The 17,076-nt window shown below is 33.6% G+C and overlaps 1 protein-coding gene across 9 annotated transcripts in view; it reads left to right on the forward strand.

The window, feature by feature from the left end:
• Nucleotides 1–16,833, forward strand: part of LOC135156231 (uncharacterized) — a 28,163-nt gene extending 11,330 nt beyond the window's left edge. For 4 of the 9 annotated variants that reach the window (XM_064108027.1, XM_064108026.1, XM_064108029.1 and 1 more), the window contains 8 exons: nt 115–225; nt 756–860; nt 5,343–5,427; nt 9,808–9,870; nt 11,420–11,577; nt 13,431–13,495; nt 13,803–13,890; nt 14,413–16,833. In XM_064108027.1, the coding sequence (XP_063964097.1) occupies nt 138–225; nt 756–860; nt 5,343–5,427; nt 9,808–9,870; nt 11,420–11,577; nt 13,431–13,495; nt 13,803–13,829 (591 nt within the window). In that variant the 5' untranslated portion in view covers nt 115–137 and the 3' untranslated portion in view covers nt 13,830–13,890; nt 14,413–16,833. The remainder of the gene's footprint in view (nt 1–114; nt 226–755; nt 861–5,342; nt 5,428–9,807; nt 9,871–11,419; nt 11,578–13,430; nt 13,496–13,802; nt 13,891–14,412) is intronic. The other 5 variants (XM_064108030.1, XM_064108031.1, XM_064108032.1 and 2 more) reach the window with 3 other exon arrangements.
• Nucleotides 16,834–17,076: the final 243 nt, after the last annotated feature.

Below are 17,076 nucleotides of genomic sequence, written 5' to 3' on the forward strand. Positions count from 1 at the left end.
GAACAATAACAAATTTGCTGACCAGAGATTGATATGGATTTGTTCATGTTGTGGTTATAGCAACATTGGTGATCGCATATTTGACAGAGAGTGTATTCCATCTCATTATAACAGATATGAGCCTCTAATGGAAGCAGATGATGATGATGATGATGATGATGACAATAGCAATAAGAACATCAAAACCTTCAAGCAGACAAGGCAAGTTAAGGGAGCAAGGAAGAGGTATGTCAAAGAAAAAAAGAGCACAGTGCTTACAGATCAATGTAGCAGATATGAAAATGGTGTAACAGACAATCTGTCTCAAAACTTGCTCAGTGAAGAATTTGACAATAGCTGGGTGAAAGTAAAATGCACGAGAGCAAAACTAATGGCAAGAAAAAGGGAAGAAAGGTTGCAATCAAATTCAGAACAAAGAAATGATCAGGGCAAAAGGCAGGAAAGATCAGTCAATGGTGTATTGTTGGAACCAGGTGTAACGTACATTGGCACAGCATTCAAGACATTTTATGGAAGTCGTAAGAGGAAAAACACAGTACAGAAAAAAGAGAATGATGAGAACCACAAAATGAAAAATGAAGAAAAACATGTTGGTGTCCAATCCTATGCAGAAACTCTATTGAGCATTTATGCTTGCAGTGTGAAATCTCCGCTTTCCATGAAATTTTGTAATGATGCCAGTAAGGAATTTGAGAAAATGCAAAATCGATCCTATGCTAATGTAACTACTAAGTTGTCTCCATTGTCGAAACCAGATTCTGCTAAGCACTCCAACCGAAGAACGTGTAATATTCTGGGAAAGATGAAGGATTTGAGACGGTACAGAGTTCATGCAGGAGGCAAACAAAGGAACAAGAAAGGTCAGTTTATCAAAGTGAAAAAAAGGGTAGATGATGTCGATTGCACTTTTTCAAAATCGTCAAAGAAGGAAGTAAAAGAGTTGAACACAGATATGATCCACAATGAAGTGACAAATTCTTCAGAGAAAGAAAAAGTTTCTAATCAATCAAACAATTCTGATAAATCGATCACAGTAGGCAAAGATAAAGGAGAATCAAGAGGCAGTAATGACGGTCATCCTCCAAACATGCCATTAAATGAGAATGGAACAGGTGAAATTAGAAAACAAAGTATCGGTAGTGCAGAAAACATGAATGTCACCAATGGAGTAAGGCAAGTCGATTTGCAGGATGATATTGAAGAGAATGAGGAAAGCGGTAGCGACATTGACATTGATACACCTATCAAACGTAATCGTAGGAATTACATCGATTCAGATTCAGACACCAGCATTGAAACTGTTGCAGTTATACCTTGTAGTTCAATTAAAAGTGAAGAGTCATGTCAGGGTATTGGTACACAGCATGTACTTGATGAAACGTGTCACATTGAAATTGTTCCAGATGCAAGACTGAACGAAAATACAAGCAATGCAATTTTGAATACGGGAGATGAGTGTATTGATTACTCTCATGTGCAAATTTCCTTGGAATCTGATATCAAAGCAGACATTGTTGAAGAAGAAAATGAAGTTGAAATCTGTTCGAATGAATCAGGAGACGAAGTAGAGTTTGTATCAGATCTTGGAATGTGCGATAGACCAGACAAGTCTTTCAAATTTGTACCCCTCGAGATGAATGAGAAACAAGCGATTTGTAAAAAAATGAATATTAATTGTGCACAGAAGAGCTGGCTTGAAAGTTTTAATAAAGACGAGAATATTGGGATTCCTTCGTGCATAAAAATTATAATTAGAGATGGCAACTGTTTCTTTCGTGCAATTTCGTATGGAATTTCCGGTACTGAACGTCATCATGCGATTCTGCGGAGACTTACCGTTAATCATTTATTAGAAACTAACGATATGTTCAGGAATACATTGAGAAGTGAGTTCACAAGTGTCAGAGAATATGTTGTTGAAAAGAGAATATCGGAAGATGGAACTTGGGCTACGGACACGGAGATGAGTGCATTGGCCAACTTAATTGATACTGATATCTATTCTTATAATGACCAAGTACCGTGTTGGCAGTTGTACTCTGCTAAGAAACCTGGCAGCATAAATGTTATTACAACTGAGAGAGGCATTTTTCTACAATACACAGATAATAATCATTTCAATGTAGTTGAATCTGTTAAGAGTCTTGGTAGTGATTCATCAAAGACCACAAAAACAAAACAAGATGTGAGTACAGCAGTAGATACACGAGTCAAACCAGTTGCACAGGGAAGATTCAATCAAGGTCATGAAAGATTTGGTTGTTCATCTGGAAAGCAATGTGTTGCTAATTCATTATCAGCTCTGTTGTACAGCAAAGTGAAAAATGCGGCTGATTGGAATAATGATGATTTGGATAGGATTTTGATCAACGGGGATGAATTGTATCGTAACATAAGGCAGTTTGTTTCACGCCAAGACGAATATTTATTGATTTCTGATCTACCAAAACTCTTGGAAGCCTATGATGAATTGTTCGAGATTGAATATCGTGAATCGATTCCTGGTTTGCTAGAAGGAGATGAATCAACTTTGGTGGACTCAATTTCATTGCCACTGAAACAAGCACTAGAGCAAGAGTTATGCAGTGATGTCAATGCTAGCTTTGTAACATTTTCTGGGAACACTTTTGTTGTCATATCTGCATTTGAATCTTTTTTTGTATTTGATTCTCATTCAAGAAACTCAAGAGGCTTACTCATAGAGGATGGCTTTAGTGTAGTACTAGAAAGTCCAAGCTGGCAAGGTGTTCACAAGCATTGTATGAGGTTGGCAAGGACTTTGGGTTGCTCTGAATATACGCAATATGAAATCACAGGTGTTATTGCAAGAACAATTTCCGGCAAGAATGAGACATTGAATGGTCGCTTTCAGTTACCTGGCATTTCATTGCCCCAAGATCCATTACCGAGTGACAATGCAATACACGTAGAGAATGATATCTGTGATAATGTTGGAACAATAGAACAAAGTGTTTTTTCTGACAAATTAATTGTTGAAGACGAGTTATTAAGTCCAGTTGATGAAGTGGATAACATAATCTTTTGTGATGAAAGCAATATGATAAAAGAAGCTTCAGAATCGACAACATGGACTATGAAAAGCTCCCCTGCAGACAAAGACATTAGTATGGAAAGTACTGATGCTAATGATTTTAATCGGTGTGCCAATGAGCCACAGAATTTAGAAAAAAATGGAAGTTGTAATCTGACAAGAAAACGAAAACTGGATACTTTGGAGCAAGAAATAGAAGCTAACATAGATGTTTGCCAAGTAACAAAGAAATTTAGATCGCAGGACATAAACAGAGACAGTTCTGTCCTTAAAGATGGAAATTCTAAGAGAACGGAAAATATCAATGAAAGAAATATTACTGACATGAAAAGTGATAGAAGCAGTACGAAAATGCAGAAAAGACGTAAAAGAAGTTGTACACAAAGAATGAAATACAAAAAGGAGTTTATGAGAAAAATTCGTGGTAGGGTATATGAAAACAAAGTAGAGGCTTGTGTCAAAGATGCAAATACACCTAAGAAAGGAAAAAAAGAGAGCAAAAAATCAAGATATCATGAAGATATTATCTGGAGAATGGAAAAAATTAACAAGGTCAAAGGAAACTACAAATACACATCTGATTCTGATTTTAAGGTAAAACAATGTGCTACCATGAAAAATCTGTATCAATCTAATTTGAAATATAAAACACGTCGACTTAATGCAAATAAAACAAGATATATGACAGATAAAGACTTCCAACAAAAAGTGAAAGAGACTATGAAAACCAGATATCAGAATGAAGAAAATTACAAGCAGAAAAAGAAAAATACCATGAGACACATGATTAAAGAAAAGTATGCAAAAGATTTGAAGTTCAGATATAAACAAAAGAATATCATGAGAAATAGATACCAGAATGAGGAAATCTACAAACAAAAACAAAAGAATATCATTAGAAATAGATACCAGAATGAGGAAATCTACAAACAAAAACAAAAGAATATCATTAGAAATAGATACCAGAATGAGGAAATCTACAAACAAAAACAAAAGAATATCATGAGACACATGCTTAAAGAAAAGTATGCAAAAGATGCGCAGTTCAGACAAAATAAAAGGAATACCATGAAATTCATGTCTTTAAGGAGATATAAAAATAGACAATATAGACAAAGGAAATTGGCAATGTCAAAAGAGAAATATAGAAAAATCAAAAAGTTTAGAGAAAGTGTAATAAAACGAAATACTAAAAGAACTATTGCTAAAAAGGAAAAATTGTGTAAATTTAACAATGTAATCAAAGAATTTAGAGAAATTGTATCTCATGGTCCAGAATATGTATGTGCTGTATGCTTTAAACTTCTTTTTGAAAATCAAGTCAAGAAATGTGTAATTGATGATTATAAGTTTCAGATCTGTATTAGTACAAAGTATTTGCATGTTTGTAATTCAGAATGTAGAGGAGATTGTCCAGTAAAAACCTCAGCTAGATCATCTTTATGGATATGCTTTACTTGCCATAGAAAGTTGAAATCTGACAGAGTACCTGCAGAAGCAAACCTAAATAACTTGCAATTACATGAAATTCCAAAAGAACTTGCGAACTTAAACACATTGGAACAGCATTTAATAGCACTAAATATTCCCTTCATGAAATTGATGGCATTGCCTAAAGGTGGTCAAAACGGAGTTCATGGTCCAGTCGTGTGTGTCCCTTCAAATTCTTATGAAACTGCAGATATTTTACCAAGAGCACAATCAGAAGATCAATTGATTCGTGTTAAACTGAAAAGAAAATTGTCTTACAAAGGTCATTACGAGTATAAATTTGTAAATAAAGAAAAACTGCTTTGTGCTTTGCATTATCTAAAACTAAATAACAAATATTATTCAAATATCACTGTGAATGAGGGATGGAAAAATTCAATGGAACGAAATGAAAATGATGATGAAACTGAAGAAGAACAGGAAAGCGAAATGAGTGCTCAGACTCAATTAAGAAATTATTGGAAAAATTATTGGAAAAAATGGAATGAAGATATTGACAGTATTTTGTCTAAGGACAAGAAAAATGATGAAAACTTCAGACAGAGTGCCAACGTGCCAAATACAAAATCAAACAAAAATGACATCAATGATGAAAAAAAAGACATCACTGACGAGGAAGACCGTTTCCATGGTTTGCATCTAGATTCATGTCTTCAACCAGTTGATATTGGACAGGAAATTCTTGATCAATATTTTGATGAAATAATATGCTGTGCCCCTTGTGAAGGAAAAAATCCTGTATCCGTTCTGCAAGATGAAACTAATGAAGCTAGATGTTTTCCTATATTGTTTCCCAAAGGTCAGCCGACGTACCATGATAGAAGGGAAGAGAGGATAACATTAGGACGTTATCTGCTGAACCGATTGATGCATGTTGACAACAGGTTTGCTCAAAATACAGATTTTATTTTTTATGCTCAGTATATCTATGAAATTCAACAAGTTTTGTCACAAGTGTCTATTGCATTGAGACAAAGTTGCAACAAAAAAGATGATTCCTCACCAATTACTGCCTCAGATTTGAGATGTCCTGAAAAAATTAAAAATGTTTTAAAATCAGACAAAGGATATAAATTTCTTAAGCAGATTCGAGGGACACCTCCTTACTGGCAGAAAACACAAAAAGATATTCTAGCAATGGTTCGACAGCTTGGAAAACCAACCTGGTTTGCTTCATTTTCTTGTGCTGATATGAGATGGCCAGAGATTATGAACACATTACTAAAACAGCAAGGAGATAGCAGAAAGTCAAGTACCTTAGATTGGGCACAAAAATGCAAGCTGATGAACTCAAATCCAGTAACATTAGCAAGGATGTTTGAGAAAAGATTTCATACTTTTCTTCATAAAGTCATTTTATCACCATCTGCTCCTATTGGGAACATCCAAGACTTTGCATACAGATATGAGTTTCAACAAAGAGGAAGTCCACATTGCCATATTTTGTTCTGGGTTGACGCCCCACAATTAGGAAAAGACAAAGATGAAGATGTTGTACAATTTATAGATAAGTATATTTCTTGTGTGACGCCTGATAAGGAAGACGATCCAGAATTGCATGAAATTGTTCGTTCTGTACAGCAACACAGTAAAACGCATTCTAAATCGTGCAGAAAAAAAGGAACGACTTGTAGATTTAATTTCCCGAGACCACCTTCAGAAGAGACGTTTATCATTAAAGTTAAAGATAGAAAAACAAACAAAAAGAAAAAGGGTGAAAATGGAGAAGATGATAGAAAAACAAACAAAAAGAAAAAGGGTGAAAATAATGAAGATGCTGAGAAAAAGGCTACAGAAAATGCAAAAGAACTGTTGAATTCTGTTAAAAATGCCTTGTCGGATGGAACTGAATATAATAGTACTAAAGAACTTTTTGATAAACTTGAAATTACACAAAGCCAGTTTCAAGAGGCACATCACGAGATTGCATCACAGGAAAGTGTGGTAATCAGAAGAAAGCCTGGCGATGTATGGATAAATCAGTATAACCCTAACTTATTGAGGTGTTGGAATGCTAACATGGACTTACAATATGTGACAAATGCCTATGCCTGTGTTATTTACATTGTGTCCTACATGTCAAAGGCAGAAAGAGAAATAGGAATGCTTTTAGAGCAAACAGTTTCTGAGATGAAAGATGGAAATAAAGATGCTAAAGAAAGTATGAAATCAGTCGGGCAAGTGTACATGCACAACCGCGAAGTATCGGCTCAAGAAAGTGTATTCCGTGTTTGCAGTCTAAGACTGAAAGAATGTTCTAGGAAAGTTGAATTTATATCTGTTGGTCCTGATCCCATAAGAATGAGTTTACCGTTAAATGTCATAAGAAACAGACCTGATTGTGATGATGATGAAGAAAATATTTGGTTTCCTAGCAAAATTGAGAGATACAAAGCTCGACCTAAAGATGCAATGTTCAAAAAGATGTGTCTTGCAACTTTTTGTTCTCAATATAGGATATTGACCGCTTGCTATATGAAAAGCAAAGTGCACAAAAACATCTTTAAACTCAGAAATAATTTGGGATACATTCAAAGACGAACTCGTTCCAAAGATGCAGTCGTAAGATATCCACGATTCTCGTCCACCAGATCACCTGAAACGTATTTCATGAGTATATTGCAACTTTTTTTGCCACATTATATCGATGAGCAGTTGAAGCCTCCTGGGTTCAAAAGTTATGAAGAGTTCTATGAGACAGGTTGTGTAAAATTATCTGGAAATGACTTGCAAAGGGTTAGCTCAGTTATCAGTAATAACATGAAAAAATTTGAAATCAATGCAGATTCTATCGAACTGGCACAAGAGCATTTAGATCGTTTTGGTGTACCAGAAGATGCATGGGGCCTATTATGTCCTGAAAGTGAAGTACAGAGACTTGAACATCCAAACGTGTATGTTGATGCCGAAGACCAGGATGAAGAACTTGCTATGCCTGATCTTAAAGAATCCAAAAATAAAGAAAACTTTGCAGTGGAAATTAGGACTCATAAAATTTCAAAAGAAGATAGGCATTGTATCATTAGGTCAATGAATGAGAAGCAGAAAATTGTGTTTTATAAGATACGGCAGTGGTGTCTCGATAAAATAAATGGAAAACAAGTTGAACCCTTTCATGTATTTATCACAGGTGGAGCTGGCACTGGAAAAAGCCATTTAGTCAAATGCATATACTATGAATCAACACGTATATTAGCCAGAATGATGCATAATCCTGATGATGTCTCAGTGTTGAAAATGGCTCCCACTGGAGTAGCAGCTTATAATATAGATGGTCATACTATTCACAGTATTTTGTCTATTCCACCTAATGCACAGATGCCTTACCAGCCATTAAGTGAAGAAAAAATAAGCATTCTTCGCAACAAGCTAATTCAGTTGCAAATTCTAATCATTGATGAAGTGTCCATGGTAAATCAAAAATTGATGTTTTATGTCCACAGTCGTCTACGGCAAATAAAACAATCACGAGATCAGACTGCTTTTGCTGGTGTTTCCGTTATTGCTGTTGGAGATATGTATCAATTACCTCCTGTCTTTGGAAGCCCTTTATATAAAGATACACTTGAAGGAGTGTTATGGAATGACAATTTTAAAAAAGTAGAACTTCAAGAAATTATGAGACAAAAAGACGATGCAAAATTTGCTCTTTTACTGAACAGATTAAGAGTAAAAAAACGAGATGATATTCTTTCTGATGAAGACCTGGCAGTGCTAAAATCCTGTGAAACTGGTGAAGAAAATGAAGACGCTCTTCATATTTATTCATGTAATAAGGAAGTAGATGAATGGAACAGGAAATTGTTGCATAAGAAATGTTCCAATGTGATATGCTTGAAAGCCGAAGACACAGAAAGAGACTCGAAGAAGGGAAGTACAGTTCGCGAAAAACCTGTCACACGTTGTAGAAGCCAATTACCCAGTTATTTATGGATTGCCATCGATGCAAGAGTCATGTTGGTCAAGAACATTGATGTTAGCAAAGGCCTTACAAATGGATGCTTTGGAAATGTTTGTGAAATAATTATGGACCAAACAAATTCTAAATATGTTTGCATCAGAGTAAAATTTGACAAGGAAAATGTTGGTATACATTCCATTGAAAAATGTAACGAATTTCTGGGTAAGAAGTATTCAAGGAGACAGTTTCCATTGAAACTTGCTTATGCATGTACAATACATAAAGTACAAGGTTTGACCTTAGACAAAGCTGTGGTATCATTGAAAAGGACATTTGAGTCTGGTCAAGCATATGTTGGGCTTAGTCGTGTTTCTTCATTATCTGGCCTTACTATAGAAAATTTTGAATCTAAAAGCATACATTGTAATCCTGAAATCAAAGAAAGATTGGATAACATGAAACCATTTATTGAAAATTTGGAAGCTGAAAAGAGTGATAGTGATAAGTTCACTTTAATTTTGCACAATATACAAGGATTAAGACAACATTTTTTAGATCTTCGTTCCCAACAACAATTTATGAATGCAAACATAATTTGTTTGACTGAGACATGGATTAATGATGACAACATTTTAAATATTTTTATGGATGGACATAAATTCTACCATCAGCCACGTAGTCTTTCATACAATGAATCTGGAAATTCAGGCAAATTTAAAGACCTAGCACACGGCGGCGTTGGAATGTATGTGAAGAAAATTGACACGAGCAGATTAAACATAAATGTGGATAATTTGGAGTTTATTGCAGTTCTTATTAGTAGATCTCCTTCTCTTGTTGTTTCAGTCGTATATCGACCTCCTTCTTATGATATTAATCATTTTTGTCAAAATTTGACTGATTTGATAAATGAACTGAATAAAAGATGCACAAGATGTATTATAACAGGTGATTTTAATGAAAATTTGATGAAAGGATCATCAAAGATACATCAGTTAATGTCTATGAATGGTTACAAACAGCATGTTATGAATCCTACAACAGAGAGTGGAACATTAATAGATCATGTTTACAGTAAGGGATTAGACTCATTAGAAGCTGAAGTCATTCCTGTGTATTATAGTTATCATGAAGCAATTCAAGTAATATTTTAGTTGACGTGAAATGAAATAAAAATACTCATGTACCCGTTTTCTATTGAATTTTGGAAGTGTTTACTTAAGATACATTATAGTAACATCCTAAATCAAGAAGCATTAATTTTGAGGCATGTAAAAAAAAATCATATTGAGTGTAATATGATTGTGAATGCAGTTTGTTAATGTATTAAAATATCTTGACTGTTATTTATCGTACGATACAGATGTCAAAAGGGAGGAGAATGTTTATCTGATATCTTAGAAAAGCAAGAAGGAAAGAATAAAGGGTAAGTGTAGATTTAATTTTGTATTGATCAAATAGTTATGATTGCAAAATGAAAAATTTAACATATTTTGATAAATGAAAGTCTGCATAGATTATGAATAAAGGCAATTTTCAAAAGAGCTCTGCATTTATGAATACATTAATTAAAAAAAAAGGATATTCAACCAAGTATATTTAAATCAAGTTCAAAACATTACATTTCATGTAAAGGACATTATGACAATGCCTCCACCCACCAAAGGTGCTGCCAGAGACATTATGTTTTCGGGTTGTCCGTCCGTCCGTCCCACTTTCGTTCTCGCGATAACTTAAAAACCAGTCAACTAATCAACTTCATACTCGGCTCGAGGACACCTATTTGGGTGACGATGAGCTGAGTAGTTTTTGGGTCCAAAGGTCAAAGGTCAAAGGTCATAGAATTCAATAAAATACATAAGAAATAGACCTTTCTCACAAAAAATCAAAAACCCTTTGACAGATCAATTTCAAACTTGGCTCATGTGTGCATATACAAGTGACAATGAGCTGATAAGTTTTGGGGTCTCAAGGTCAACGGTCAAGGTCATAAAATTCAATAAAATACATAAAAAATAGACTATTCTTGTAATAACTCTAAAACCTTTTGACAGATCAACTTTAAACTTGGCTCATGTGTACATATACAATAGACGATGAGCTGATTAAATTTTTTGAATGTCAAGGTCAAAGGTCAAGGTCATAAAATTCAATAAAATACATCAAAAATAGACCGATCTCATGATAACTCCAAAACCCTTTAACAGATCAACTTCAAAACTGGCTCATGTGTGCATATACAGCTGACAATGATCTGAGTAGATTTTGGGTCTCAAGGTCAAAGGTGAAGGTCATAAAATTCAATAAAATGCATAAGAAATAGATTGTTCTAATGATAACTTTTAAACCCTTTGAAGGATCAACTTCCAACTTCTTTCATGTGTGCATATACAAGTGACAGTGATCTGTTCAGATTTTTGGTCTCAAGGTCACAGGATTCAGTGAAGTTTATATGTTATCTGACTAGATTCTGCAGTCGCAACATCAAAGGCCTACTATTTTATACTTTATGGAAAGAGAAACTAGGATATATATTTCTCGTCTGGCAGTGGCGGAGGCGTACATTTCGACCGTGCGCAGTCAAAGATTCGTCTGGTTTCAAAATGCAATTACTACTGCAAAGATATTTTATTTTACAATACATGGTGTCATAAGAAGCATCAGTTTATTATTGCAACAGCAATTATCAAAAAGAAATGAAACAGAATTTGAATCTAGTTTGGAAGTGAAAGAAATGAAAACTTTCTACTAAGAATGTGCTTTTATTTTCAATGAATACAAAAATCTTGTAATTTATAATGACTACATGGTATACATCGACTCAGAAAAAAGGTAGTCCAAGGGGGAGGGGGTTATGGGACAAAGATATATAAGTGTATTGTGTAATAGTTCTTAATTTTCTTTACATACCATTTGCAGTTTCTGTAATACACTGTGTAATAATGTTGTTCTCTCAATGTTACTATTAAGTACAGGTACCAACAAGAACCCAAACACCAACAATGTGATAACTCCTCTTGGGGATTACTGCCTGACTTGCGGTTATTAGACCGCTTTTCATCTAAAGATTTGGGACCATGTAGGAGTGTGCATAGTGTACAAAGCCATTCATTTATGCAGTTTCACTCCATTGGTTTGTATTGATGAAATTTATATCCAATCCCAATCGGTGCCATACAAGCCTGGTGTCTGTAAATGCTCCTGTGAGTAATGTGCTGACCAGGTTTATCCCTGAAATTGTTAGTGAACGGAGCAGCTGGAGGATCCCAGCCCTTGGTGATAAATGCTGGGTATTGTGGTGAATAATAATCTTTAATATCATCAAAACACTTGTCTACAAACAGGAAAAACAATTTAGAAATTTGTTTTATTGACAAGATTTGATGATGATAACTTATGAAATTTAGATAATTGAAAATGTGTCACAGATATGTAATCCCCTCTCACCCATATTTAGTGTTTGTCGTCCAGTTAATCATTTGTCGTCCAGTTTATCATTACTCTAAACAAAAGACTTTAATGAAGAACACACCTTCAAGACAAGGATTGACTAACTCCTCACTACTTGCGCACTTATTTCAAAGAAAAACGTTTATCAACCATAATCTGTCAGTCTCATTGGCTACCAGACAAATCGCCTGCCCACAAATGCTACAGGTCCTTGAAATTGTCAAAGAAAAGACCACTTAGAGGACATTGGCTCGTCTAAAATGTAACTGGACTCTGTGATGGGTCACTTTCTATAAATTTGTTTATTATCATCTGAACAATTTCAGCTTTCTTATCATTGCAGAATTTTTGTTTATTTTGATTTTCAACAGTTTTTTTAAATTATAGTTCACAATCTGCTTCATATGTAAACCCCAACTGAGATGTGCAATACAAAAAGAAATCAAAAGTAAATCAATGATTCAAGACTTATAAAAGCCATGTCCACCCCAAGAACAAATGGATTTGGACGAAAAGGGAAAAATCAAACGAAAATGCTTTATGCTGAAAATTTCATCAAAATTGAATGTTATTATAGTATTTGAAAAGAGGTCGGATTTTTCCTTTAAGATTTACTTACAAGAGTTGGACGAAGAGGGTGTAAAGTGTTTGTCTTATCACAACATTGAAATGTACATCTCAGAACAAATAGTTCCATTTTTGTAAAGTTATTATATTGAATATGGACTGTTATTAGAAATGAAAATTATATATAATTATGTAAATTGCTTGGGATAAAGTATACTTCCTTTTTTATGAAATTGTATTACGGAATGGTGTTATAACTTAGTAAAGAGGAAGGATCTTGTGAAAGTGATTATGTTACGCGGGAAGAAAACCCGCTTGGTCAGTAGAGATCGATTGTTTTGAGGTCATTGGTCAAGCTACTCAGTGAGGAGAGCAATCAGTCAGAGAGTCCTGTAGGATCCAGATAATTTAGATCTCAATCCTGTCGAGGTATGTTGATTGATATGTGCTATTTTATAAGAGAAGGATATCTTTTGGAATATATTATCTCTAAATCATGAACTAAAATTAGAGCATTGAATCGTAATTTTTCTGTTAGGTCAAGGATACCTACTACGTGGCATGTTACGTAACAATGAATGTGTGTATATATGTATCGGGTACCTCGATTCAAGATGGTATCACTCTTTCCTTTTTGTCTTGGAATTGCCGAATTGGAGGACTATATTTATGTAGTTGTATTTCTTTAACGCTCGATAAATTATTTACCTGGTGTATTTAAATAGACGATGAGTAGAATTTATAAATGTGAATAATTCGTAAACCGGGAGATTTGGTAAATGGTAGCCTCAAGGTCAGGCAATGTCAAATCATTTCGTACTGATGGTTTCGATTAATTATCGATTTAACTTTAATCGATTAATATTTTCGCCAGTTCAGTTATATATTTTAGATTTTAAAATGATACGTGATCAATTGATATTATACAATCATATATATTAAGGATTGGTGTATCGTTTATTTATTTAGGAGTTCGAATGTTCATTGTTGATGGAACTAGCTGGATTGTGATGATTTCTGGGTTTTCTACGAAGGTACGAAAAGTTATGAATTTTCCTTGTAATTTAATGACTGTGTTGTTCGAAGTGATATCTTATAATATTAGGATAAGAATGATTGGTGAATTTGATTTTTTTCCTTCGAGCATTGAAGGCTTAAATGATAACTTTTTCATTAGATCACGGTGTTTGAATTAATAATTCTAATTTTTTGTCAATATGATGTTAAGAACATTTACAGTTAATCGATTGTAATTTCCCTGTAAGATGTATAGGAACCTAAAAGGTATTATGATATAGTTGAATAGTTACTCATGCAAATGTATGTTATTATTTATTTTAGATTGCAGTGTTGGGTACCGGAATCTGACCCTAGAAAGTGATTGTTTTGGTCCTTGGTATGGTTTTTAACCTGTATCTGCCCTAGTCGGGTGAGTCAAGATGGCCGTACTTAAAAGATTGATACGTGCAGCATTTTTTACCAAAATTAACGGTGTTTTGTGATCGATTACGAAAGTTTGAATTTGTTGACATATATAAAAGATTGATATATTTGGAAGAATGTTTCCAAAGTTTGCTATATAAATTGTGAATTCATATATTTTACAATGAAAGAAACTATTGCAAAAGAGGTCGATTTAAGCTTAGAAACATATAATATCTATGATAATTGTGACTATTTAATTATCGATAGTTGTATTAATAACTTGTTATAAATATTATTACTTTTCGCATATTATCGAGCGCAGACTAATATCTACTTATATGATTGCAAATCATTTAAAAAAAAAAAAAAACACACATTGTAGTGGCCTGCTCAGTGATCGACAGGTGTATTCGTAATATTAAGAGTTTATATTCTGTCTTGACATGTAAATGCTTTATTCATGCTGTAATGATATTTTGAACATTATACTCATGTTCTTTATTGTTTCTCTCTTTTCTGCTTGCAGAGGTTTTTTCTTTTCCAATTTGTTATATACTGAACAACTGTTGTGCTCAAGTGGGAAATTAAATTCCGCTCACAACCTACAACTCTCGTCGTATCGTGTCTTGTGTTCTGGAGTGTCCTGACAACTTCCCCCAAAAATCCAGAATACTACATTATGTCAGTTCAAAGTTTTTCTGTATTCAGCAAAACAGTTATATACACATCATGCTTTGTATGCAATTTAGAAAGTGATGACATCAAGTCACTATTTCTTTTGTATTTTTATTAAATAAAATATGAAATATTTCATTTTTTTCCTCCTTAGGAAACAAACCAAGTTTGATTCTATTCTCACATTCTTCATAAACCATTGATAAAACCTGTTGTGAAGAAATTAAGTGTATCTGTGTTATCATATTTTCAAAAACATGAAATTTGGTATGATTTATGTAATAAAATGCAAAAGAAGTAGTGAGTATGTGACATCATCAACTCATTGATTTGGACATGACCACGATTTGGTTATAACTGTTTTGTATAAGATAACCAATATTTTAAAATTACATTACTTTCTTATTTTCCATGCAATTTGTATTAAGTGTGTGACATAATGTTTCCTAGATTGTCCTCTTTTGGTTCAAATCAATTTTTGTTGGGGGTGGACTACTCCTTTAAGGAAAGTGTCTTAAATTGGTTACTTATGTTACATTTTTGTATTGTTTTATATTATCCATTTACTACTGTTTTATTTGTCACTGCACTTGAGTGTTTCGTGATTACCAATGTATTCAGATAATTGGAAATTCAGTTTTGCTGTTGTGATTCTTTTGTGAAATGGTGATTGAATGTAAAAAAGAAAATTTGCATCCATTTTAGATTTCAGTTCATATGTCTGCCTTTTGGAGAAACAGTTACCTGACTAGATTTCAAAGTGTGAAGATTGAAGGTCTATAGTGTTTTTTTGTTCATGGAAATAGAAAGTAAGAAATATTTTTCTGGTCGGGCAGTGGCGGAGGCATACATTTTGACCGTGCACAGTCGAGATTTATCTAGTTTTCAATGAGAATTGTGGCAACATCATTTTAATCACCAAAAAACATAGATTGTTTTGACTGAGTAAAAGTAGAAATAATGACACATTTATGAATTTTGGGAGAAAAGTTTATTTGATTTGTTTTGATCATTACAGCATTTTAAAGCCTGACAGTCATTTACATAATATTGCATAACTTGAGAACCACATATATGAATTTGATATGGAACAATGTGCAAAGCTTGTATGTAAATTGTGTTGAACCACTGTGTTGATGAGTTCTCAACATTGTCAGTTTTCACAGTTGATTTAACACCACAAAAAATTAAGCCAGTTATATTTAAAGAGATCTTCATTACCAATTGACCTGCGTGAATGGTAAAACATCCCACTATTCATAAAGGAAAGTTATTATTTTAGTTTCTCTTTATACATCAGTAACTGACATTGTCTAAAGCAAGCTAAAGAATTTTTATTCCTCTGCTCATCAAAAGTGGTTGCCGGTGGCATTATGTTTTGGATTATCCGTCTGTTCGTCCATCCGTTCATCTGTCTGTTCATTCCATTTTTGTTCTCGCAGTAACTCAAAAACCATTTCACAGATCAACTTCAACTTGGACCATATATGCATTAGGTGCTCAAAATGATTTCACACATGCGTATGCATGTATGTATCGTTAGAAAAAAATTAATATTCATATTCTGTTGGTACATGATCTCATTATTTAGGGTTAACAGATCAAGGTCAAGGTCAGAAAGTTCAAGCAAGTACATAATAAATACTCTGTTCTTGCTACAACTCAAAAACAGTTTCATGGATTCACTTGAAACTTGAATCCTGTATGGAATGGCGGTGAAGAAGATCTCATCAGTTTAAAGGTCATGAGGTCAGAGGTCAAGTTCACAAAATTAAAAAAAAATAGATAAAAATACTCATTTTTACTTTTACAATTTTGTAGATCATCTTGTAACTTTGATTGTGTATGCATCTGTAATGAATTTTTGCTTTTCGCTTAATGGACTTTTTGCAAAAAATATCAAACAACAAAAATGGTCTACTCCACCAGGCCCCCCCCCCCCCTCTTCCCAGTGAATTGTTAAACTAAGCATCACTTTTCTGTTTAGATGCAGTATTTTGCAATAATACATTATATGAATGAAACTTTATGTATGTAGTCTGTGTATGTATTTAGGATCCCTATGATATTGGAATAACAATGTAAGCCCAAGCCTTCAGGGCTTTGGGTAACAGTTAAAATGCTGTGAACCTTTTAATTTGATTATTATGAATTATTTGTTGATCATTGTTATTGTATTTATATTTTCTTTTTTATGTTCAGAAATCTGTCATTATCTTTTATGGCTTTTGATTGTACAAATAAAGATAGAAAATAAAAATACTAAAGAGTATTTTCTTTTAGTGTGATGCAGTAAATTCAATTTTTCCTTAAATTTTGAAATTATTTCCTCTTATCATTGTACTTAAAGTAATAACCACACCATAAGCCTGAAAAAAAAAAAAAACAGTGAAAGAGATTAGGTAATAATAGCAAAGAAGGTCATGGTGGTTTAATGGTGAATGATGATTATGGTAGTGGTAATGATAATGGCGATGTTGATGATCATAATTTACAAGTCTGGTGTCTGTAAATG

Source organism: Lytechinus pictus, chromosome 12, assembly GCF_037042905.1.
Source record: "Lytechinus pictus isolate F3 Inbred chromosome 12, Lp3.0, whole genome shotgun sequence".
NCBI lineage: Eukaryota > Metazoa > Echinodermata > Echinoidea > Temnopleuroida > Toxopneustidae > Lytechinus > Lytechinus pictus.